The sequence below is a fragment of the Rhamphochromis sp. 'chilingali' genome, assembly GCF_963969265.1.
Source record: "Rhamphochromis sp. 'chilingali' genome assembly, chromosome: 12".
In the NCBI taxonomy this organism is placed as follows: Eukaryota; Metazoa; Chordata; class Actinopteri; order Cichliformes; family Cichlidae; genus Rhamphochromis; species Rhamphochromis sp. 'chilingali'.
In genome coordinates, this window is record NC_137939.1 from 20,493,480 (window position 1) to 20,518,441 (window position 24,962).

At 40.6% G+C, this 24,962-nt stretch overlaps 3 protein-coding genes across 5 annotated transcripts in view; 2 read left to right on the forward strand and 1 right to left on the reverse strand.

Annotated features, from left to right (window-relative positions):
* Position 1: 1 nt before the first annotated feature.
* On the forward strand, positions 2-3,745 carry pqbp1 (polyglutamine binding protein 1). 2 transcript variants are annotated; one of them, XM_080898393.1, is made up of 7 exons: positions 2-88; positions 1,213-1,280; positions 1,394-1,505; positions 1,762-1,862; positions 2,046-2,249; positions 2,335-2,392; positions 3,312-3,745. In XM_080898393.1, the coding sequence occupies exons 2-7, from the start codon at positions 1,214-1,216 to the stop codon at positions 3,460-3,462; spliced, it is 693 nt and encodes a 230-aa protein (XP_080754519.1). In that variant the 5' UTR covers positions 2-88; position 1,213; the 3' UTR covers positions 3,463-3,745. The 2 variants fall into 2 exon arrangements, with proteins under 2 accessions (XP_080754519.1, XP_080754518.1); XM_080898392.1 differs by having other exon boundaries at positions 3-88; positions 2,043-2,249.
* On the reverse strand, positions 3,604-16,725 carry gpkow (G patch domain and KOW motifs). Its single transcript, XM_080898379.1, has 11 exons — positions 16,509-16,725; positions 16,136-16,305; positions 15,913-16,055; positions 12,210-12,316; positions 11,690-11,894; positions 10,397-10,529; positions 9,808-9,997; positions 9,555-9,675; positions 6,997-7,066; positions 4,168-4,253; positions 3,604-4,071 (listed from the first exon to the last, which is right to left on the reverse strand). Exons 1-11 carry the CDS (start codon positions 16,706-16,708, stop codon positions 3,940-3,942), a joined length of 1,557 nt encoding a protein of 518 aa, XP_080754505.1. The 5' UTR covers positions 16,709-16,725; the 3' UTR covers positions 3,604-3,939.
* Positions 16,726-17,358: 633 nt separating this feature from the next.
* Positions 17,359-24,962, forward strand: part of magixb (MAGI family member, X-linked b) — a 51,594-nt gene continuing 43,990 nt past the window's right edge. The window contains exon 1 of one of the 2 annotated variants that reach the window (XM_080898370.1): positions 17,359-17,871. Coding sequence is in view for 1 of the 2 variants with exons in the window: in XM_080898369.1 (XP_080754495.1) it covers positions 18,325-18,407 (83 nt within the window). In the remaining variant the exon portion in view is untranslated. Of the gene's footprint in view, positions 17,872-18,156; positions 18,408-24,962 lie in introns of those variants that run through there. The other variant, XM_080898369.1, reaches the window with a different exon arrangement.

The following is a 24,962-nucleotide window of genomic DNA, read 5'->3' on the forward strand; positions in this document are numbered from 1 at the left end:
TCATTAAGCGCGCCGTGTATGCTGTTTTGGAAAGAGGTATCGTTAGCTTGACGATAAAAAAAGGGCCACCTTTTTTTTTTAAGAAAAGGTAAGAATTTAACTATTTCTTGTTGTTCAGTCTTTTGAAGTAAAGGGTAACGTTTGTGTTTGTGTGGTGTGGATGCTTTTTGGAGACGCATAGTTTTGTTTATTGCGTTAATCTTACATCTGCAGCCGCGGATGCACCGCAAGCGTGTTAGTTTCTTGTTAAAGGAAACAGTTCGTATTGTACATGGTACAAATAATCACAAAGAAAAAATATATAGGTATGTGTATATATGTAAATACATATATGCACATGCACATAAAATAAGGAGCTAGTAAAGTTTTACCTGGGATTCGCGTACGATGGCCATATAACCTAGGAAACTGATTTCTTTATTAGGATTATGGAGTTACTTTAATTTTTATGAGCAGATTACTTTAAATGATGACAGGACACATAACAGTTCAGGAGTTCAGTCATTCTCAGACCTGCCAGGATACATGCTTTAAACTACAATTCAGGAATATCATTGTGATATCGACATCAAAACAGCCAGCAGTAATTTATTGCAGGAAATACTTGTCTACAGATGTGACAAGTCTGCTGCAAAAATGTGGTTCTGGGCAGTGTTAAAGCTGCTTTTGATAGAATTATTACAGTAAAGGCTTAATCTCCGCTTATCAGAAAACAAGAAATGTCCCAGAAAAAAATGGACAAAATAATGATAATAATAAGAAGAAGATGAAGAATAAAAAACAGGTAAATATGGGAACTGTTTCAAAACCAAGTGCTCAGTAAAGTGTGAAATGAATGGTGGACCAAAAATATTAAACATAATGATGATAAAAATATATAAAATATCCCATGAAAGTAATGAAACTGTTACAAAATGTGCTTATATTAAAGATCACTAAACTATATAATGGTGGTAATCATGTGCATTTTACTTTATGGCCACATGTGACTTAGTGGTTTGTGTGTAAATGATGAGTTTCTATATGTCCTAATTAATCAAAGGGTACATATTATTGAAAGTAAATGATATGTATTATATTATCTGATATAAGACTATTTTAATACTGTGTAATAATGTGTTATGAGCATTTGTTCTGCAACTGTTATTTTGGTACCCCAAGTGAATTTCAGCCATAATATGAACAGAGTTTCACATGGACTCCGTCTTTCAGGATGCCTTTACCTCCAGCACTGCTGGCCCGATTGGCCAAGAGAGGGATTGTTAAACCAACAGAGCAAGGTAGTGGAACAGATTTCATATTCGGGTCTCTACCCTTTGTGAATTTCTCCTTATGTTTTGTGCTTTTTTTTTCCATGCCTTTTTAAAAACCTTTTCCCCTTCAATTAATCCAGGGGCAGATGAGGAGATTATTGCTGAAGATTATGATGACAACAATGTAGATTATGAAGCCACCAGAGTGGAGAATCTACCACCAAACTGGTACAAAGTGTTTGACTCTGCTTGGTATGTACACTTGATATACTATAATTTAATATAATAAGAATTTTATACTTTTAATTCAAAATGATTGTTATAAACTTCACAATCAGAATGCGCTTTTTACTTTTTCTTTCTTGTTTCTCATTTTATTCTTGAGAAGTCCTTGAACATTATAACTACTGTCATGGAGAGCTAAAGTGTATTTTTAAACTGTTAAGTAAGTTTTATTTAATTTTGTGGTTGCAATATTAATCGCTAATGTTTTCTATTCCTTAAACAGTGGTCTTCCTTATTACTGGAATGTCGAGACAGATATGGTTGCCTGGTTATCCCCAAATGACCCATCTGCAGTAATAACAAAACCTGCCAAGAAAATAAGAGGTATGCTTTTATTCAGCCTCTATAATGTAATGTTTTCAAGAAGCACTAGTGATCACAAATTTCAGTTCTGTTACAGTTGACGTGTGCTACTTTGAATGTACAACCTCAGAATACAGTTTGCTTTTGACAGATTTCAGCCATGGCTAATCTTGTGATCCTTGCCTTAACTTGTGTTTTTAGTAGAAGGAGGAGATGAAAAAGGCGAGAAGCAAGTTGAGAAACCAGACAGGGACAGAGAACGACACAGAGACCGGGATCGGGAAAGGGATCGAGATCGGGAAAGGGACAGGGAAAGGGACCGGGACAGAGAACGTGACGATGGGAGGGACAGAGACAGAAGAAAGCAGAGAAGAGATGAGGCAGCACCATACAGTCGAAGCAAAAAAGGTAATGTTTACATCTGATTCATTACATGTTTACACATCAGCAACTTTCACATGATTGAATATTGAACACTTAATATTTTTTACAGGTAGAAAAGATGATGAGATGGACCCCATGGATCCAAGTGCTTACTCTGATGCTCCAAGGTACAGTACAGATGGTCACCTCGATATAAGCTATATACAGGTCGTTCTCTGGTATTCTGATTTTGCCAGAATCATTGTGTTGCACTTGTTGAAAAATAGTTATGAGAGACAGACCAAATCAATTCCCATCATGCATTTTTATCTTAGACGTAAGAACTAAACCCTCACACAGCACAGGTACAATTTTTGAGTGTGTCCTCTCAAAATTCAAAATGGTAATCAGCATAGCTGATATCCCTGGTTTAGGGAGCTCACATAAATCTACATTTCATGCAAGGCACCACACCTCAACAAGAGGCAGATTTTATTCCAGTAGCATAATGTTCATAGTGAACTGGATTAGTTTTCCTCCCATTTTCAAAAAAGTTACTCTTAATATTTGACCAAATTTGACCAGCTTTTATCACAACTCACTTATTCCCTTGAGCATAAAATAAAGACTTGCAGAAAGGCCTCGTATCCTTATGAGCTCTGAGCCCTCAGAGCAGGAACGTGTGAACGCTGGGAAGGGGCCATACACTTTTTTTTAAACAGCATTTTGACTTGGCATGTCAGAGAAAGCACATGTATAAAAACAACTTAAATGGCTCCATACTACTTCAGCACGCTAGTTTCATTATCCTTGTATGTGCAGTCAGTCTTATTGTAGCTGTAAATGCAACATACTGTAGTCGTCATTAACCAAATTTACCTCATTGCAGTTTTCCTGCCACCATGAGCCAAATTGTCTGCTGTGGAAATGTCTAAGATCTAAACCTGCAGGGTTTCTGTTTAAAATATTCCTAAGACCAAACTGAGATTGTCATTGCAATTTGATCAAGGTCGTTTTCTCAGGCTTGACAAAACCCCTTTTCAGACACAGAAGACATTGTAGTGCTGATTACAAATGCAGTGAACACAAACGTATTCATTTTTGCAGGGGGTCGTGGTCAAGTGGGCTGCCCAAACGTAATGAAGCAAAAACGGGTGCAGACACCACAGCAGCGGGGCCTCTCTTCCAGCAGCGTCCGTACCCGAGTCCAGGAGCTGTTCTTCGGGCTAACGCAGCAAACCAACTACCCAAGGAGTAAAAGCAGATACTACGAAGACAGCAACTTAAAACCCACAACTCTACAGTTGGTCTTCATTATGCTCACATGCTAAACATCATAGTTTGACAGGCTTTTCTTTTCATTGTGAAATGTGTACATGTCAGAAATGAAGGGCTGAACTTTTTGGACAGCTTCTCTATTCATACTCCTGCCGTGTAGAGCATTTGTAAATATGTTTTTATATGACCCAAAGGTTCACTTCTCGTTGTCACTAGACCCATCAGTGAACCTGATAATAAACTTAAGACTACTGTGAAAATTATCTGTTGCAGCTTTTTCTCAATTGTTGCATTGCCATATGTACAAGGGGAAAAAAATCGACAAGTTTTTATTACAAAGTTGCAATCTTTTAAAATCCATAATACTTGAATAATAACTAAAAAAACAAAACAAAAAAAACAGCTGGGAAGAAGTCGATGGAAAAAGGACAGTGAATATTACAGTAAACATCAGAAATCAGTGGTCTGCTGCTGCCCCAACATAGTGACAAATGGTGTCATAGTCCAATGTGAACACTTTATCCTCGTATCTGTCGAGCTGGACCATCGCTCTGCACTTGTTCTTGTCCCGCTGAAGAATACGGCCAACCTGAATCAGGTGGGAATATAGTGATCAGTATTAGCTAATCAGATTTAAACAAATTATCTATCTATAAATAAAAAGCAGAGAGGTTACTTTGCTCACCTTTCCCTTGTGCTCACCCAGTACCACCATTACAGAATCATATTCACTTTTTGGGACAATAGTTTCCAGCATGTCCTGCTTCACATCTGCCACAGGAAAAGAAAAAAAGAAACGCTACGTCATTCATTGAAGAATTTCTGCAGTAATACCAACTAGGCAGCACTCAGAGCCAGCAGATTCTGACATTTACAGTGGCTTGCAAAAGTATTCGGCCCCCTTGAACTTTTCCACATTTTGTCACATTACAGCCACAAACATGAATCAATTTTATTGGAATTCCACGTGAAAGACCAACACAAAGTGGTGTACACGTGAGAAGTGGAACGGAAATCATACATGATTCCAAACATTTTTTTACAAATAAATAACTGCAAAGTGGGGTGTGCGTAATTATTCAGCCCCCTGAGTCAATACTTTGTAGAACCACCTTTTGCTGCAATTACACCTGCCAGTCTTTTAGGTTATGTCTCTACCAGCTTTGCACATCTACAGACTGAAATCCTTGCCCATTCTTCTTTGCAAAACAGCTCCAGCTCAGTCAGATTAGATGGACAGCGTTTGTGAACAGCAGTTTTCAGATCTTGCCACAGATTCTCGATTGGATTTAGATCTGGACTTTGACTGGGCCATTCTAACACATGGATACGTTTTGTTTTAAACCATTCCATTGTTGCCCTGGCTTTATGTTTAGGGTCGTTGTCCTGCTGGAAGGTGAACCTCCGCCCTAGTCTCAAGTATTTTGCAGACTCCAAGAGGTTTTCTTCCAAGATTGCCCTGTATTTGGCTCCATCCATCCTCCCATCAACTCTGACCAGCTTCCCTGTCCCTGCTGAAGAGAAGCACCCCCAGAGCATGATGCTGCCACCACCATATTTGACAGTGGTGATGGTGTGTTCAGAGTGATGTGCAGTGTTAAGTTTTCCGCCACACATAGCGTTTTGCATTTTGGCCAAAAAGTTCCATTTTGGTCTCATCTGACCAGAGCACCTTCTTCCACATGTTTGCTGTGTCCCCCACATGGCTTGGTGCAAACTGCAAACAGGACTTCTTGTGGTTTTTTTGTTAACAATGGCTTTCTTCTTGCCACTCTTCCATAAAGGCCAATTTTGTGCAGTGCACGACTAATAGTTGTCCTATGGACAGATTCCCCCACCTGAGCTGTAGATCTCTGCAGCTCGTCCAGAGTCACCATGGGCCTCTCGGCTGCATTTCTGATCAGTGCACTCCTTGTTCGGCCTGTGAGTTTAGGTGGACGGCCTTGTCTTGGTAGGTTTACAGTTGTGCCATACTCCTTCCATTTCTGAATGATCGCTTGAACAGTGCTCCGTGGGATGCTGACCTGTCTGGTGTGTTCTTTGGACTTCATGGTGTTGTTGCTCCCAATATTCTCTTAGACAACCTCTGAGGCCGTCACAGAGCAGCTGTATTTGTACTGACATTAGATTACACACAGGTGCACTCTATTTAGTCATTAGCACTCATCAGGCAATGTCTATGGGCAACTGACTGCACTCAGACCAAAGGGGTTGAATAATTACGCACACCCCACTTTGCAGTTATTTATTTGTAACAAATGTTTGGGATCATGTATGATTTCGGTTCCACTTCTCACGTGTACACCACTTTGTATTGGTCTTTCACGTGGAATTCCAATGAAGTTGGTTCATGTTTGTGGCTGTAATGTGACAAAATGTGGAAAAGTTCAAGGGGGCCAAATACTTTTGCAAGCCACTGTATGTTTGCTAATAACCAATAAGGAAAAAGAATCAAATTAATCCCCAATCTGGGAAGTCTGGTTGCCAGATTTAAATCAGCAGACCGACCTCTCAGAACAATAACCAATGCTTCCACCATAGCCAGCAGATATCCGTGGTAAGAAGTCATGTTATTATTTTTGCAACAAATACATTTTAAAGAACAAATAAAATGTAAAAATATTATTCTAACTCAAGGTTATATTTTGGCAATAACAATAATCAGTAATCCCTCCCCTTGCTCTTCAACAGGACCATTTACCTGTAAGTAATCTGCAAACAGATTCTTGTCCTGCGCCTAAAGATTCTGAACACTTTTATGCTGACATGATTTTAAAGTGACTGATTTGACATGATAGCATTGTGTAAAGTTAGCTGTTAAAAAGCACAACTGCAGCCAGGACAATATGAAGTTCATTTTAAACAAAACACAGAAACAAAACTTATCATGACAGAAGAGATCTGAGTATAATCCTAACAGATTAAAACTGTACATATCTCTCAAATTAACTAACTGTAAACAGTATAGAAGACTGGTTATTCTGGAGATTCAGTCGTGCCAAAAGGGATAGTTCAACCATTTTTTAAAAATCCATATTTGCTTTGCATTGTTGAAAGTTAGCTGCGAGGACCTATACACCTTTATATTTAAATATGCAAAGGTGCAGACCTGGGAAACTTAACCTGAGGGAAAAGAAAATGAGCATTACAAGTTAATCTACTGGTCAACAATTATAACTTATTCATCATTATGTGCAAAGAAATGGAAAAAAAGAGATTTAACAAACCTTCAAAAACAAATAAAGCCATACATTTCCTTCAAATTCTAACAAAAAAAGTCACATCTGTCTATTCCTTAAACACCTCACAATAACAGTGATTAATTTTTTTCATGCAACTTATGAGCAGCTAAAAACACCTTAACTTGTTAGATGAATAAGGAATTCAACAGAGACAGTGACAGCACACATTTTACACATTTCCTGACAAGCTCCAATTAGGCAACAGAAAACACGAACGCCACAGACTGAGAAAAATAACACCGAGCAAGCCCGAGATCACACTAATAACTCACCGTCTAACAGTCTTCCCTCTTCAGTTCGGCACACACAGGTAGACGGCGTCAGGACATCCTCCACTTGCATCTGCACAAAAACGAGACTTATTTTAAGAGCTCTGACGGAAACTGAAGTTTGAAATTATCACAGCAACATTCTGTGGCTTTTCTGTGAATGCCGATACTTTGGTTTAAAACTAACTACAACTAATGTCTGACTCTCAAAAAAGTGAACACACTTGAAAGATAAAGTAGTTTCTGACATGCTACATGATGATAACAAAGCAGTGATTCGTCTATTTCAGCTGCTTAGGATTAAAAGTTTTCTATATAGAGTGTGAAACTAAAAAAGGCAATTAAAAAGGGCTTTCTAGTCCTTTATTTTCACATCTAATAAAGCCATCTCTAATGCAAACTGGCACACCGCTAACAAGTTAAAGGAAAATCCTGAGTCCCTAACCTAACAATGAGGGTATATCCAGCTTGTTTATGCTGTGAGGGCTATTTTTCTGTTCCTGTTGGGGTTACTGCACTTAATGCAAAGTTGTTCTGGGGGATTAACATTTCTATTGCAGTGGGAGTGGGCTCTTCCTGGATGATAATGGCCCCATCACTGGTAAACAAGTAGCCACACTTCGATGTGTCACCAAATCTTAAACCAACTACTCATGTCATATTAGTACTCTCTAAAACCATCATCAAAGCATCAAATGGGAGAATTTCTTTTCACAAGAATGATTTATGGCCTCGGTAGAATTTCAAAGACTTAGAGAGTCAGTGCAAAGTAGGCTTGAGCTGAACTGTAGGGTATTTAGAAATTCTGACAGCAGGATTTTCAATACTGTCCATCCATCCATCCATCCATCCATCCTCATCCGCTTTGTCCGGGGCCGGGTCGCGGGGGCAGCAGCCTAAGCAAAGAGGCCCAGACCTCCCTCTCCCCAGCCACCTCCTCCAGCTTATCCGGGGGAATACCAAGGCGTTCCCAGGCCAGCCGAGAGATATAATCTCTCCAGCGTGTCCTGGGTCTGCCCCGGGGCCTCCTCCCGGTGGGACATGCCTGGAACACCTCACCCAGGAGGCGCCCAGGGGGCATCCTTGTCAGATGCCCGAACCACCTCAGCTGGCTCCTTTCGATGTGGAGCAGCAGCTGCTCTACTCTGAGCCCCTCCCGGATGGCTGAACTTCTCACCCTATCTCTAAGGGAGAGGCCAGCCACCCTTCGGAGGAAGCTCATTTCTGCCGCTTGTATCCGCGATCTCGTTCTTTCGGTCACTACCCACAGCTCGTGGCCATAGGTGAGGGTAGGGACGTAGATCGACCGGTAAATTGAGAGCTTCGCTTTTACACTCAGCTCCCTCTTCACCACGACGGACCGGTGCAGCGTCCGCATTACTGCAGCTGCAGCCCCAATCCGTCTGTCGATCTCCGGCTCCCTTCTCCCATCACTCGCGAACAAGACCCCGAGATACTTGAACTCCTCCACTTGGGGCAGGAACTCATCCATTCAATACTGTCACAGAAAAAAAAAACCCAAAACTAGACCATCTATTTCTACAAAGCTATCTATCATGGCATGCTGCCCAGAAACCAGAAACACCACCAGAGGGCAGTCTCTACCAGCAGTGGCAACTGAGCTCAGTGAGCTGTGAACAATGACAACTTCAAGTAGTAAATGGAGCAAGTCCTGAAACTCCACCTTATTGATCAGTGGTTCTTAACCTTGTTGGAGGTACCGAACCCCACCAGCTTCATATGCGCATTCACTGAACCCCTCTTTAGTGAAAAATAAAATGTGATTTTTTTTTACTGGTGCACAAAATGAGCCATGCATGTCATGGCGGAGGCTCTGCCGAACCCCTGAGACTGAGTCACTGAACCCCTAGGGTTCGATCGAACCCAGGTTAAGAACCACTGTTATTGATGCAGGTGAGCAACCTAACAAAACAGAGACCACTTAGTTCGACAAAGTGTGTCGTATTGTCCCCAGCCCAGTTTTCTAGATTAAATTACTTCCCAACTAAGTTCACGTCACAAGATGGTGTTTGTTTTATTTTCCATCCATCCATTCTGTGCCGTTTATCCTTTTCAGGGTCGCGGGGGGGCTGGAGCCTATCCCAGCTGTCTTACGGCGAGAGGCAGGGTGCTGCCTGGACAGGTCGCCAGTCTGTCGCAAGGCTAACACAATGTTTTATTTTCCTCCTTTCTTATTTGTGAATTCCAATAACAGGGAGAATGGAGAAATCAGGAATGCAGTGCCACATAGACTGCAACAGTGAGACGTGCGGGCTGTAGTACATTCATGAAATGAATAATTATTTCAATAAATTTGTATTTCTGATGTTATTTAGGAATTGTTTAGTTCGTTATACCGTATAAGCCTGCTATTGTCAGAAAAGTTAAAAACCCCATCAAAATCTAATGAAGGCACAATAAAGCTGTGGTGGTATGTAATTCCCTATCAGCTTGCCCTTTCCTTTAATTTTTTTTATCTGCCTGTAGCTTCAACACATTAAAATCTGTTAATTCAAAGCTGTTAATAACTGACATAGAAAGGTGTAATAAAGCTGGAGTACCTTTGAATTGTAGTACCTGCCCCCTTTGAACGCTTTGTCTATAAAGCGAACTTTCAGGTCTCTCTGGAGCCAGGACGGGGGAGCTGGTGGTCGCCTTGCTTCTTTCACTGGAGGCTTATCTCTACGAAACAAACAGAAGATGAACACATGTAAGCAGAGAACATGCTGTTAAAATGATAAAGTAAAAAACCATCAGATAATTCACTTTAAAATGCTCATTATTGAAATATTACATCTCTTAGTGAAAATGTACCTGTCTTGACTTGATTCTCTGTGTTTCCTCTTCTTCTCGTCTTTTTCTCGATCTCTTTCTGAGGACTTGTGTTTTACTTTGTCGCCGTTACTACTCCTCTCGTTCTCCTCCCGCCTCTGACGCTCTCTCTCTTGATCCTTTCCCTTCTCTTTCTCCCTTTCCTTGTCTTTGTGGGCTTTACTGAGGCGACCTAATTGTTGGGGGAAAAGCAGTATTAGATGGCATTAAAAAAATGTTTTTTGCAAACACAGACAACAGTACTGAAAGAGTTAATCTTCATGGCCTTTTCATTCTAGGAAAAACACTGCTGGCTAACGTAAATACAGGCTGTGGCTAAATCTCTGTTCAGTGAAATGTCACTGAAAAGGATAAGTCTGATTCCCAGAACACTGCATAACAGCAGGATCCCTTAGATATTTAATTAAAAAATAAATCTGTATTATATGTACCTACAATAGCAATACAAGTCTTTTACAAAACAGAATTTTGGTATTTAATGAAATGTCACCATATTTTAAGTGAGATTTCTTCTAATTCGTTATGCAGGAAAAAAATAAAGGTCACTTTTTTAAAAGTCAGAGTTACTCACTGAGATCTTTGCTGTATTTCTCATATTCCTTGCGCTCCACCAGTTTAATGGCGTATTGGCTAATCGTCACAACCTTGCTGCCAATAGCCAACTTCACCATGACTCGAGCATTGTCTGGATCAACACCTTCTATCTACCTCAGGCAAAGAAAAACACATAGTCAGAAGTGGGTAGTACAAAACAAATGGCTAACTTCAGTTACATTTCTTTAACATTAGAACCTGGTGTATGTCTAAGTGTCTGCACGCCTGTACATGTATGCACCTGTGTGTGATAGCCAAGAACTTTATAACAAATAACTGAACAATATAAACAGCTGCCTCCCACAGTGAGTGGCCACTGGACAGACTCCAGCTCCACGCCTTGACTGCAGATGGGAACGATAGTCCTTGTTCTGCTCTGTGTACCGAAGCATGAACCAGTTCTCCATCTGCTGCTGGTTCTGGTTTGGTGGGGGCTTCTGCTCCAGCTTGCAGCAGATCGACAGAGCTGAACAAGGACTATATCACTACTCTAGTCCAAGATGGTGAAACTAGAGTCCTTTCAACCATGGCACACATGACTAACAAGTGAACCAGTTTTCAAACATCAAGCGCTCAACTCCACTCCAGCCCCTACACGCTGACACTGTCTGTGCATCTGTATTAGGGTGCACACTACATGACAAGCAGTTCCAAACTGACTAGCCTTTAATCGAAATGTGTTGCGCAGCCCTCCTCAGTGAGTCTGCAGAAATACCATCTTACTATAACCGCACAAAAATGAGTTACATGAGATCATTTCATAAATACAACCCATGATTTATACATGGTTTTGTGAAATGTCTCATAATTATTTATTTATTTTTCTTCATATGATAAAATACAAATATGGCGGTAATGAAAAAGAAGACAGAGTGTGGGATTTCAGAAAATGAAATAAAATAGGTACCTGTTATAACAGGTGAAGAAGATCTCAATAATCTGACAGCAGAATAAATTGCCAAAGATATTCGTTACAAGTCCCTGTCTCCGGTGCAGGAAGGTGAGGAAGACTCAAAGGTTGCTGTTGTATTTCTACTCTACCCCTAATTAGAATCTCTTACATTTGCTATGGAGTGAAAGGGTGTAGGGGGCGGACTTGTTAGCAGACTGAACTTGCAAAATAATTGTGAGAATCATACACTTGTATAGTTAAAATAAATAAATAAAAATACCCAAATGAGTCACTGAATATACTTGGCTAGCATGTCTAATACAGTCCTTGTGTGGGAAATGCTGACTTTGTTCCACACAGATTCTAGATCAACTCTACCTTGCCATAGAGATCTTTATGTGGCCCCGACTGTACCAGCACACAACCCCCGGGACCCATCACTAGCTCCTCCTCCTTTCCCCGCTCCTCGCCTGGCTTTGGGGGACGCTGATGTTTGCTGGGCTCCAGGTCCTTTACTGCCGAACGATCTGCTCCAAGACCCAATCCTTTCGGACGCAGCTGGTGCTCAATTGGCTTCACATCTCTATAGCAGTTAGGCAGGCACAGGAATAAATCAATAGACATGAATAGACATGTTCAGGTTGTAAAACAGGCTAAAGATTTAAATGCTTTACTTTTATGTAGGTGAAGAATAATGCACAGTTACTAGTTATTTTTAGTTTTATAGTCTGTGCCACTGTTGTAGGTTAATAAGAAAATCCACAGGAATTAATCAGTTATACAGCAATTATAACAGCTGCCAATTAATTGTTTGCCAGTTGACTTGCTGTTTCAGTATACATTTGAACACCACTGTGTTAAAACGTCAGTGTAGCAGAACTATCAATTTGTTACTTACTGTTTAAAGGTACGTCCAATGCCTTCCTCCTTCTTCCAACCCATCCCTTTAAGCATTGCAAGTCCATAAGCCTCAACAGGAACACGCTCATAATCTGCCTCTGTTGACTGACAAATAAATACTGCAAAATTATTTTGGAAATTAAAGCATATTACATTCAAAAATTCAGACATCACAGTCTGCATTAAAAATTCCCAACAGGCTAAACAAGGTGCTTATGTAATCTTTGACGTATAAAGCACAAAAAAAAAAAAGTTTGTTGCAGCTGACAGAGAGAAACAGCTTGTCATGCCGGTCTTACTCAGCCTTTTGGCCACAGGCTGTCAGACTCGGTCCCGGCTGACTCAGAGTCAACAGGCCGCAGCTACAGCAGCAGTAGCCCTGCTCATCTCTCTCCACTGAAGGTCTTCCTCTAAAGGGAGCTGGGAGCCCTCGCAGAGGATGCTGCATGAAAATGAGCTCAGGGGCACCGTGAGCAAATTTTCCCTGACTCTCGTGTTTTGCTAGTCACATCCACAGTGACAGAGCAGATATGGGATGACAGTGAGAAGACATGTGAGGCCTTTACATGAAAAGAAACAGAGAGAGACCCAATTGGTTGCCTTTATGTCTCTGGGAGACTGATGCTCGCCTGCTATCAAAGTCTTACTGTAATGACAAAGTGTGTGTCGCTGTGTATGTATGCAGGGGTGTCTCCCAGTCCAGAGTCAGCACTTTCCCACACTCAAATTTCAGTCTGAGTCAAAGCAGCCAGTCTACCAGACAGTTTGCACTGTCGGGCTTTTTTTATTTGCTCACTGCTTTCTAATAGATTCTATTGTAGATTATATACATTTGATACAGTCATAATAGTTTCCCTTTTTTTTTAGCATTTCATTCAACATTTTTTTGTTTTAAATTCAGTTTATTTTAAAAATGTTTAAAAATCTTTATGTTTTTATTGGTTTCAGTGTTAGTTTTGCTTTACTTTTTTTTGTTTTTGTTGTTTTAAAACAATGCAGGGTTAACTGTAAGGGCAATATAATAGGTATTTGAATATGCCTATTATATCTCAACAGTGTTGAGATATAATAGGATGTGGATATAATAGGATATGGACTCATGTCCATACAGAAATCTAAGTGGGGACCAAAATTTCCACAGGTATGTTATCAGGACCAATTTGACTAATTTAAGACAATTTATGTATATAATTTTCAACATGCATGGGCTATATCCCAAAACAAACAACAGAATTCATTTTGTAAGTGCAATATTGTTCCAGTTAATTGTCATATTAGAGTCAAATTTTTAACTTTTGAGACAACTAAAGTTGTTTGTTTTTGTTTTGTTTTTTACACCTACTTTAAATTTAATACAAGAGTTATGTATCAGTTCCTTAAATTGTCATTTCTATGGTATCCTTTCATTTCAGACTTTTCCCTGAGCAAAGACTGAAATTCAACATCTAATAAGAAGCTGTCTTTTAGGATATATCATCAGGTTTTTCATGTTCAACCCCTTTAATGCTGTCACAATCAGGTATTAGTTCTTTGTAGTTCCAAATATACTGTGTGGCTACAGAACTGAATGTTCATTTTGATGGTTTTTTTTTTTTTTAATTCCATACTGCATGTTATTTGTTTATGTATTTTTTTTATTTATTTGCATTAATTCCATTTTCACCATTTTTTCTAAATATAAAAATTTGTTTAAATATATTGCAAAAAAAGTGATTTCTAGAAAATTATATCAAAACAAATAATTCTATTCCATATTTCTACACATTTACTTATTTCATCATTTATTTTCTTAACTGTCATAGGCTGAGAGGTGGGAAACATCCTGAACATAACCTCAACTAAGCTTACACACATCTTTGAAAAGTAGCTAAAATAACCAAGAACACAGAGAACATGCAAAGTCCATACAATCCCAGTTAATTGTCAGGTTCAGACCCAGGACCCCTTGGTGTGAGGAAACCATTGTGCTGCCCAAATCACTCTGGAATTTTCACGTTTCTTAGTCAGTACAGTTCAGCTGTAGTAGAAACAGCTGGATATGAATAAAAACAGGCATGTCTAAAAAAGTAGTTCATTGGACTTCATTCACCCTTTTCTCTGGCATCCTCTTCCGTCACACAAACCCTTATTCTTGTTCTCTAGTGTGTGCCTTTCTATTGTTTTTGTATATATTCCTCTTGATTGTATACATTTCTCTTGTTTGCCATTATTCCTGCTGTCTTGTATTTACATTTTATTCCAGCAGTTGGAGTGGCGCGCCCACAATTTCTTTGTACATATACAATGACAATAAAGGGCTATTCTATTCTATTCTATTCTTTACATCTCCTCCTTCAGTACATCCATGAACGTGGTCTTCCTCTTCACCTCCTGTATGGCAGCTCCTTAATTAAAATTCAGCCATCCCAACCTATTTTTAACTTTGTCTCCAAAGCGGTCAACCTGAGCTCTCCCTCTGATATACTAATTTCTAATCTTCTTCATTCTGGCCCCTTACAATGAAACGCTTAACATCTCTAGCTCTGCTTCCTGTTTTTTTGTCAGTACTAACATCTCCAAAACAATCCCTGATAGCAGGTCGCACTACCATCTTGTAAACTTCTACTCTTGCTGCTATGCTTCTGTCAGAAATGACCCCTGACACCCATCTCCACCATGTCTATACTTTCTCCCTCACCTCTCTTGTGCACTGTCCCTTGCTTTAGATGGTGACCCCAGGTAGTTAACTCCTTTACCTTTACTACCTCTACTTCTTACAGCATCACTGTTACACTTGTCCCCTCTCATTGACACACTTGTATTCGGTCTTGTTCACGCCTTTGTGACCTCTAGGCTGGATTACTGCAACTCCCTTTATTTCAGTCTTCATTCTGACCTTCTTCGTTGACTGCAAACTGTCCAAAATGCGGCGGCACGCCTTCTGACCGGAACTGGGAGGTTTGCCTCTGTTACCTCTGTTGTAGTTGACCTGCACTGGCTACCCATTAAATACCACATCCAATTTGAAATACTGCTGCTTACCTTTAAAATTATCAACAGCACAGCCCCGAGCTACCTTATTGAACTCCTTAGATCGTAAATTCCCGCTCGAGCACTAAGATCATCTACTCAGTTACTCCTCGTGCAGCCAAGATCTCGTCGAACCTTGCCTTTCCTGCTCGTTAATGCCTGTATCTGATCCCTAGGCTTACTCTATTTTACCTTTTATACGTGTGCTTTTAACATGTTTTACTTGATATACATTTTATGCTATTCCTGTGTATTAGTGACACTGACCTATTAGAGTACTTGGAACTTTGTTAAGGTCCTATAATATTTACTAATATTTAATAATTATAATATTTATGTCTTATTTTCTGTCTTTTATGTGAAGCACTTTGGTATACCGTTGGGTTTTAAATGTGCTCTATAAATAAAGTTGTATTGTATGTTGTACTGACTTTCATTCCTGCCTGACGTTACCCGTCATCCTGCCCATCACCATCACAAGCACACCTCACCACTATCTCACGGTTCTCATCCATGTCCTGCACCACCCTCACATAGACAAGACATAGTGCAGCTTCTTGACTACACTTCTAAACTTTGTATAAAAATAAAATTAATATTATACCCTTCAGCAGTGTATATGGACAAGATAAGACTGAACTGCACAGCAAATAGAATAGAATTTATGTCCTTATGTTGCTCTCCATACTTACAGATTCAGGCCTCAGGTCCACCTTTACTTGGTCTCCATCCTCAAAGCCTTCTGGCACTTTGTTTTGCATTAACAGGGGGATGGAGAGGTTTATGTTTTCTGACTTAGGGCCATTTTGCCACAGATCAAGCTGCCTCCGCGAATCTATGAACGTAAAGAGAAGTTTTAGGCGATTTGTGTTATCTAATGGTACTCGCAGCCCTGCTTCCTACACATACACAAACCTTCAATGAGCTCCTTAACAGCTTGAGACTCCACAGAGTCATTGTCTTGGGCTGTGTTTTCTATTTTGCCTCCATTTTCTGAGTTCTGGCCCACTTGGTCCGGCTTGTGCCAGCGGTTCTTCTGGATCAGAGGGATGATGAGCTCCTTGGGTTTCTCACTTGGCTTTGAACTGCACCAAAATACAAAATTAGAGCGCTGTCAGGCGGGGCCGTTTCAAAATAACACTTTGCGTTGCTAACTGTGTCCATATAACAATTATACATAGTTATTCATTGTCAAAAAGCACAGTAATTACAATGACTAGCTAAGATGAGAAACGTAACCGGTAAATGACACCGAAACGTTATGTTAGCATTAGCAGAAAAAGCCGACCTTTGCAGCTCATTTCCATGAATTCCTGTCAGGTAATCTCTGTCATCTTTCTTGGCCTGAGCGTCGCTCGTCAACGGTTTAAATTTACTGGCTGTTTTGGTGAAACCAAACGACACGGCCGCTGGTTTTCTCTCTCCCTGCTGCTCCTCCGCAGACGCTATGGGCTTGGAGGAACCCGCATCTGCTCCGTGCGACGCCATTGTTGTTTGTGAAAAAGAAAAAAATGACGTACGCGGAAAGACTTGTGGTAGTTGTAGTTTATTTCCGGCACAAGAACGTTTTCTAGCCAGTTGAAGATTACTACATCTTCCGTCATGCGACATAATTAAAGGTACAGAGTAGTTTTGACGGCGATGCTGTCCCTGTTTTGTGATTTTCAAAATCCACAGGGAAGAGGGAACAAATTAGACAGGAAGCAAATGTTCACAGTTCACGAATATAGTTCTCATATTTACAGATGAAAAATATATTATAATAACACGTGTCCCTGATAATGCTCAGTGCCGTGAAATTGTTTGCGTTTAATTAAAAAACAATAAGGACCGAGTAGTCATTCTAATTTGAAATATTGGGGGAATATTTAGGTAAATTTTAAGAACATATAATATTTCCAGTCGGTATTCTTGAAACTGTAAAGTTTATAAGACTATTTCTGCATTATTTTCATAATTTTACAAGCATTTGAAATCAGTTTTCATTCGTGTTTCGAAAAGCAGTAGCCAGCGGTGTATCCGGGCTCCCATACGTCCCAAAACATACTTGCAACATCCCTGAAGGACAACCTAGATTCTCACCTTCACTAACCTCACATTTATGGTTTTATTACGAAACCACGCTTGCCAGCGCTGGATTAAATAACCTGCAGCGCAATTGTGGCTTAGAAAGTCTCCTGTTTAAATCTTGCTTTCACGCCTTTAACTCGTAAGCGAAAAGTGATGCTGCTACTGCTGCTGCTGCTGCAGGTACAAAGAGACCTAACAGGGGCGGTACTTTTAACTCTTTTATTCCCTCCCCTCCGTGCTCCTTAACTTCTCAAGATAACCTTCTCACTTGCCATTTATGCTTTCACTGTTTCTATCGCTGCAAAAGTCCATTTTAGTTGCACCAGCTGCAGCCTATACCCGCACTTTCAACCGGACAGTAAAGCCTAATCTAATTTTGTCTTTCTCACTTACGCCCCGGGAGCACCGCGCCTGCAGTTCAATGACACCTCTACCCGGTCAAATCGATAGTACCGATGTTGGTCTTTTTGTTAGCTGCTGCAGTTGCATCGATCAAATAACTATGCATCCGTAAACAATTAACCTGGACCATCTCGCAAACAAGGAAGGGAGGATTTGAAGCGAGTAAGGCGGACATGGAGGTAAGTCTAGCCATTATTATTGACACTTATTGCACAAGTTAAACATTTGTAACCACGTCTTTCATCCATCCTCCACGCTGGTTTGCCCACAGCAGTGCAGCAGCTGTTACAAATTATGAGCGGCCGCTGTCACATTTGGCCGACAGTGTGTGTGTGTGTGTTATTTTCCCTCTCTCTCCTCTCCCCTCTCTCCCTCTCTCTCTCTCTCTCTAAGATCAGCACAGCTCTCAGAGCATCACTAGTGTCCAAATATATCCCGTCAGCCGCGCACATCGTATCTGACTTTGTCTGGGATACAGTGGCAGCATCTACACATCACTGCATTCCCACACCTTTTTTAAAAAAAATATTATACACCGGACTGCTGCTGCTACTGTTACTGCCGTTGCTTTTTAACAAAGCAACTCATTTTAATTAAGTATACTGGCTTGTCATTTAACCTCAGTCGGGTCAATGTATATAGACGCGTTCAAACGGATCCTCTTTGAAAGGCTGAACTGCTTGAAGAGGATGTGTGTGTGTCAGCGGCAAGGCAGGTTAGTATTTCCCTAAATATGGGAAATCTGAGAATTTGTTGTGTGTAAGCCAAGTGTGTGTGAGGTGAGATGAGGGGGGAGGTAGAGGGTGGACTGAGAGGAGAGAGAGAGAGAGTGTGTGTATGCATGTAAACTAGTCAGCCTGCGTGTGTGTGAGAGAGAGAGTGTGAAGAATGTGGGTTTGTGATTAGGGTGGCAGATCTTTTGGATAACAATGTCAGTTTTAACAGATGTAGCAGCTGTTAATCACGTGCGCATGCTTGGTTGTGTGTGTATCTGTGTGTATCTGTGTGCACATGAACCCTTGAATGGCTTTCGAAAGTTTGTTGAGCCCCGTTTCATAAATCCATTCGCCCGTGTGTGTTTTTTCTCTCCACTTTTCAATCCCCTGCTCCAGAAATGGTCTTAATGAAATGCTCGATGCACCTGCACCCATTTTGCCCTCAGAAATAGACTGACTTGCAAAATGCACTCTATAGTTCACAGCCAGGTGTGTGCATGCATGTGAACAAGTGCCTGGCAGCTCTCTGTACATGCTTGCGTGTGTGAGTGTCTTTGTTGCAGTTTGTTTAGGGTGTGTCCTGGTTCGATAAAGGCATCTTGTATTAAATTGATGGATGTGTAACCCTGAGTTAATAGCGTGCATTGCCCTGGGTTTAGAAAGCAGTCAAGATTATGCTGTTAATATAAATCTTTAATTTGTTAGTAGAGCAACATACATGGTGTGTTAGGTAGTCCACACACTGAGAGCTCCTTCTGCTCTGGTACTCACACTGTTTGTTTTGCCTTAGCTTCACCTATGCATCCAGCACCTGTTTTGCACATAAATAAGGAGAGCCTTTTATTCTGCATTTGTCCCCCTTTTGTTTCCAGTTATCCAGCTCAAGTTTTAACCACCAGTAAGTGGAAATGCATGTCAACTCCCCTTTCACCGCTAATAAGAGGGGAGGATGAAGTGAGGTGCATTTCTCCTCTGTCGTAGTAATGCATGTCATCTGGGAGTTGGTGATTGTCTAATTATGTACCTCCTGTGTCCTTCGGCATCATGAATATTCATGCATCTGTTTTAAGGTGTGGTGAAAACAAAGTATGTGTGTGTGTGTTTCAAGGCAGTTTACCCTTGACAGGGCAGGGCTACGCAGGCACATTCTCCCATCTGTGGTCCAAACCTTTGCTCCCAGCCACTGCTTTTGAATTCTACAGTTGTAGCTTGCTCTATTCTTAGTTCTCGGCAGTTTGTGTGCAGTCTGATATGAAATTTCAACAACAACAAAAGCATACCCATGCTGGAACTACCTCTCGTGGCCATACCTGCACACACACTGAAATTCAGTTTGGATCGGCGAAGCTGCCTTTAAGTGGTTTACTCTGACTTAGGTAGAAAATCAATAACTAATCAATGCTAGTGTGTGGAGTTACAATTTACACAGTTCCATATTTGAAATGTCAAGAAGGCAATGAATCCTTGTATCCTTGAGTCAGATCTGAGTTGGACAACTGGGATCAATATCAGGTGGTGAGACTGGCAGCAGGAGCAAGCGCGAGGGTCACCTTCACCCATCCCTACTGAATCAGCAGTATCTCTCTTCCACACACACAACTGAAGGCACACACAGACACATATACTTGAGGGCCTGCTTAGGTTACCAAACTGCGACCTCACAAAAATGCTCATTATAGTGAACTGAACCTTCCCTCCCATTTCCTTTTGAATTATTCATTTTGTTATTATGATTTCAGCCATTCTTTCATAAGGTTACCGCACCCTTCTCTGTTTGGATTCTGTTTCCTTCCAGGCTTCCACTGATTCCCCCTTTTTTATTTTTTCCATCCGCTTTGAATTTTCCTAATTTCTTTCTGCTTTTCCCTTTTGGTCTCTCTTATCCATCATCACTGTTGAGGAGCTGATCTGCTGTGTTTAATTAAACTGCTCCGTCTTCCTGATGAGAGCTAATCTGGGATCGCAGCGAGGGGTGCACCACTTTTGCGTAAAAGGGGACCTGTTGTCACAGAGCTGGTCCTCAGAGGAGCCGAGAGTCTGCACAACATAAAGTGACCCACTAACGTGCCTCCTGCCTTGACCTTGATCCCGTGACTCTAAATATACAGTTTGCCCAAGGCGAGCATCATTGAGCTGGTGTTATCCTTTCAGGTGTGTGTGTTTGTGTTTGTGTGTTTATCTGGGTGTTGCTCCAAAGCTCAACAATTTTTGGATCTCGCACTAAATCCCCTTTTGTCGTCAACACCCAAGCAGCTTAGTAATAGTTCAATAAAAACATGAACTCATTTTTGGATTTGTTGATGCCGTGCAGAGAATTTTTTTTTTCATTCCTTCTATTCTTATCAGCTATTCATTGTGCTAAGTTTATATTGATTGTGCAAGAGTGGAAAATGCTTTAGTGCATGTGTATGCCACTGTGCATGGCATTTTGAACCCACAAGCATTTAATCTTATATTTATAAATCTGCCACTGCTGTTTGTTTTATGTTGAGCACTCCCATGCCCTAGATTTGAGAGAGAGTGAGCATCAGGGAGGTTTAGTACACCCGGTGTTGCTTGTGCAGTTTGGTGTAAATGTTCGGAGCGAGAGGTCAGGGCATGGGTAAGCGATAAGGCGACAAAGTCGGAGCTGGGAGAATTTTCCTGTGCATTTTCCATCTGTCTGCCACTCCACCAGTCTCATGAATTTAAGGTCACTGGTTATTTAAGATGCTTTACTTGGCTGACCTCCAACACCTCCTGGGAGGATGCTGCAAGACTAAGAGCAGTGTGCCTCACCACAGGTTAGAGGGAACAGATGAGCTTATAGTGCTCAGTGTGTGGGATGGGTTCAGCTGAAGGTTTTCTTTTCTTCACTGGTACCTAATTTTTCACTAAATACCCTTTTTTCTCTGAACTTCCTAGATAAATGTTTCAAGATGCATTCTGGGCTCTTTTCAGAATTAATGTCAGAAATGTTAGAAATAAATGGATTTAATTTATCAGCAGTTATTTTAAAGACTAAAATATTCTCTGGTTTTGTTCAATTTCTTTACCTTGTGTGATTTAGGAAGTCATTATGGACTTTGTCACAATGAGGCTAGTTTAGGACAAAAAGACTTATTGATAAGTCCAAACAAACCAATCATTAATAGTTAGGTGTAACCCTGGAATGATGCTTTAAACAATGTGAGTTAGTTCATAAAGACTGAGCTAAAAAATTAATAATGATAATCAATTTATTGATTATGAGCTGCACTTCTACCACATCAAAAGGAGCTAGTTGAGGTGGTCCAGCCATCTGGCTAAGATGCCTCCTTGACTTCCCTAGGTAAGGCATTAAAGGAACAAGGTGACAGGGCAGATTCAGGACGTGCTGGACAGATTACACCTCCTGGTTAATTTGGGAATGCCTTGCGTCCCCCTACAAGAGCTAAAGGAGATGGCCAGGGAGAGGGAGATCTAGGGATCTCTGCTAAAACTGCTGCCCCTATGGATGGAATGAATGAATTATTTTACAACAAAAATTAAACTCCAATCAAAATGTCAATTAAACAACAAATAGCTTTTTTGGTGGGCTCAACAGACCAAACTCTTTTCATTTAGAACATAAATGATTAGGTGAGTAATCAATAAGTCAATCAGGAGAAAGGTAATCAGAAACTATGCAGAGTAGGGTCACTCGGTCAAGGAAAACCTTGAACTCCTGACCCACAGTGAGAGGATCTGGCTCTGTTATGCAATGGGATGTATAATAATACTTGGATGGTTTGGGTTCACATGTACGTCTAGTGGAAGGGCCAGTACAAATCAATATATATCCGTAAAAAGGCACAAGGGGTCACTGAGGGACTTAATGATTATGAAAATGATGTGGATCAATCAATGCTATGGCCTTCGCTGTCACCAGATCTTAACCCGAGTGAACACCTGTGGAAAAATTTGAACTGATGTGTCCCTCCGTCACCACCATCAAAACACCAATGAGGAAATATTTTTTGGAAGAATGATTCACAAATACTTTCATTTACATCTCCTGAAGAATCAGTCGAGGGAGTTCTGAAGCTGTTCTGGTGCTGCTTGAAGGCCAAATACCTCATACCTCACACATTATATTGGGTTTTATTTGTCACCCTTTTGTATAGAGTAGTGATGCATAGCTACAAATGTTACACGTCTTCCTTTAACATGTCAGTGCTACTGTTTTGACTCCAGAATCCACCTGTAGCAAAGAGTCTTACTTCATTTGTTCTTTTCCTCACTCATCCACTCCTCACCTCCCTTACCTCACTTCCTGTCCTGGTTTCCTCACTACTGATTGGCTCCCGTGTTCCTTTGTTGCTCAACTGAATTCACCTGCTCACATTATATAAGGTCTGCACTCACTCTTTTCACTCCCATATGTGACGGCAGCTTAGGTGAGTTAATTTTGTTCTTCTTCTGAGTAGAATGTGTATATTTTTAAGTCTGTCATTTAGTGTAACCTTATTTTATCTCGTCAGAACGAATCAGTCAATGTGTCTCAATCACTCGTTTAGTTAAAATACTTTAGATATAAAGAAAAATAAATCTAAAACACATGGACAATCATGGCTGTGTTCTTTGCATTCTGATAACCGTTTCCTTTTAACCTGCTAATTAACTCTCTAACATGTAGTCTCCAGGATGAGGAATGCTGGCAACGTTCCTCAGAGATTTTGGCTCTTATTGACATGATAGCATCACACAGTTGCCAGCTGCACATCCATGATTATACTGTAATCTCCCGTTTCACCACATCCCAAAGGTGGTCTATTGGATTGAGATCTGGTGACTGTGGACGCCATTTGAGTAAAGGGGACTCATTGTCATGTTCAAGAAATAAGTTATAGATCATCTGAGATTTGTGACACGTGTCTTGTTATCCTACTGGACACAGCTGTCAGAAGGCACTTTCTCCATAAGGGATGAACATGTCCAGTATTAGTACTCAGGTGGGCTGTGGCATTTAAATGTTGCTCAACTGGTACTAAGGGCCCAGAGTGTGCCAAAAAATAATCTCCTACAATATTCTACAACCAAAATCCTGAAAAACTGATAGAAATCAGGATGCTTTTATGCTATTTATAACAAATCTTTACCCCATCATCTGAATGTCACACCATAAAGTGAGGCTGATCAGATCTGGCAACATTTGCCCAATCTTTTTTTGTACAATTTTCTGTGAGCCCATATGAACTGTAGTCTTAGTTTCCACCTCGTAGCTCGCAGGAGTTGCACCTGATGTGGTCTAATGCCCCTTTAGCCCATCTGCTTCACAGTTTGACGTGTGTTCAGCGATGTCTTCTGCATACCTTGGTTTTACTGAGTGGTTACTGTTGCCTATCAGCTTGAGGCAGTCTGGCCATTGTCCTCTAACCTCTGACATAAACAAGGCATTTTCACCCACAGAACTGCTGCTTACTGGATATTTCCTCTTTTTTAAAAATCCCAGAAATTGATGTGTGGAAAAAATCCCAGTAGAGCCGCAATTGCTGAAATACCTAGAACAGCCCCTCTGGCAACGACCACACCACTTTTAAGTCCTTTAAATCTTCCTCACTCTGATGCGCAGTTTGAACTTCATAACATTATTAGGTCTGCCTAAGTGCACTCAGTTGATGCCTTGTTATTAGCTAATTCATTCATTTGATACTACAAGTATACCTAATAAAGTGGCAGTGAGTGTATTATGAAGTGCTGAGCTTGGAGCTTTGATGTTGAACACTAACTAGAGCTGCCATCTGACTGAAATGTCTTTTGGTTTAGGCCTTTTAAAGACATCATGCTGGGCCTTTGTTGTTGTTTTTACATTTTACAGATTTAGAAGTTGATGCAATATTTGGAAAAATAAGCAGGAGATTAAATGATTATGAAAATAATTAATGTAACACTTCATGCAATTTAAAGTCATGAGAAATAAATTAGCAGGAAATCCTAACACTTATGAAACAAGGATCAAAAATTATTTGACTTTGTTCCTTTTTCATCTGTTTACCGTACCTTCTCTGGATGATCTAATCAGCAATAGTAAAAACACTGTTTCTGCTTCAGTGTCACGCAGTGTCATGAATGTCAGTGGACATTTATTATAGCCGTTTCAAAGGTTTGATGTGGAGCAATAGTGTTGTTGGTCAGTAATTATTTTGTAATGCACAGTCATGCTGACTGGCTTATGCAGCGTTGTATAAAAACAAACAAACCCTCTCTTATTGTTTTGTTGTTTTGTTCTGTTTATTCATTGCCAGCATTTGCAGAGAGACCAACAAATGGAGCGCTTAGGCATGCTGGTCACATTCTAGCTGACAAAACACAAAGTCAGTTCATCAATATCCACCAGAATTTACATTTAGGAAAGACAACTGTTCGTCGCCTTGCATTTCAGCGAGCATGCATGAAATACAAAATAAGCTTACATAAATTCAAAGAGCATCGTAGCTGAGCTAATTGCCCAGGCTAATTTCATTACCGGAGGCTCCATTTAGAGCTGCAACAAAATGTGGACAGCAGAGCAAGCGTGACTCCACCAAGTCAAAGCAACCAAGAAGCTTTTATGA

Bases quoted from the DNA above. Each gene is read 5' to 3' on its own strand.
- pqbp1 (XM_080898392.1), top strand. From the start codon at position 1,214: ATGCCTTTACCTCCAGCACTGCTGGCCCGATTGGCCAAGAGAGGGATT. The intron at 1,863-2,042 runs GTATGCTTTTAT...TTGTGTTTTTAG, and splicing joins ACCTGCCAAGAAAATAAGAG to TAGAAGGAGGAGATGAAAAA. The intron at 2,393-3,311 runs GTACAGTACAGA...TCATTTTTGCAG, and splicing joins GCTTACTCTGATGCTCCAAG to GGGGTCGTGGTCAAGTGGGC.
- gpkow (XM_080898379.1), bottom strand. From the start codon at position 16,708: ATGGCGTCGCACGGAGCAGATGCGGGTTCCTCCAAGCCCATAGCGTCT. The intron at 9,676-9,807 runs GTACATTTTCAC...TTTGTTTCGTAG, and splicing joins AGAGAATCAAGTCAAGACAG to AGATAAGCCTCCAGTGAAAG. The intron at 4,072-4,167 runs GTGAGCAAAGTA...CACCTGATTCAG, and splicing joins TGGGTGAGCACAAGGGAAAG to GTTGGCCGTATTCTTCAGCG.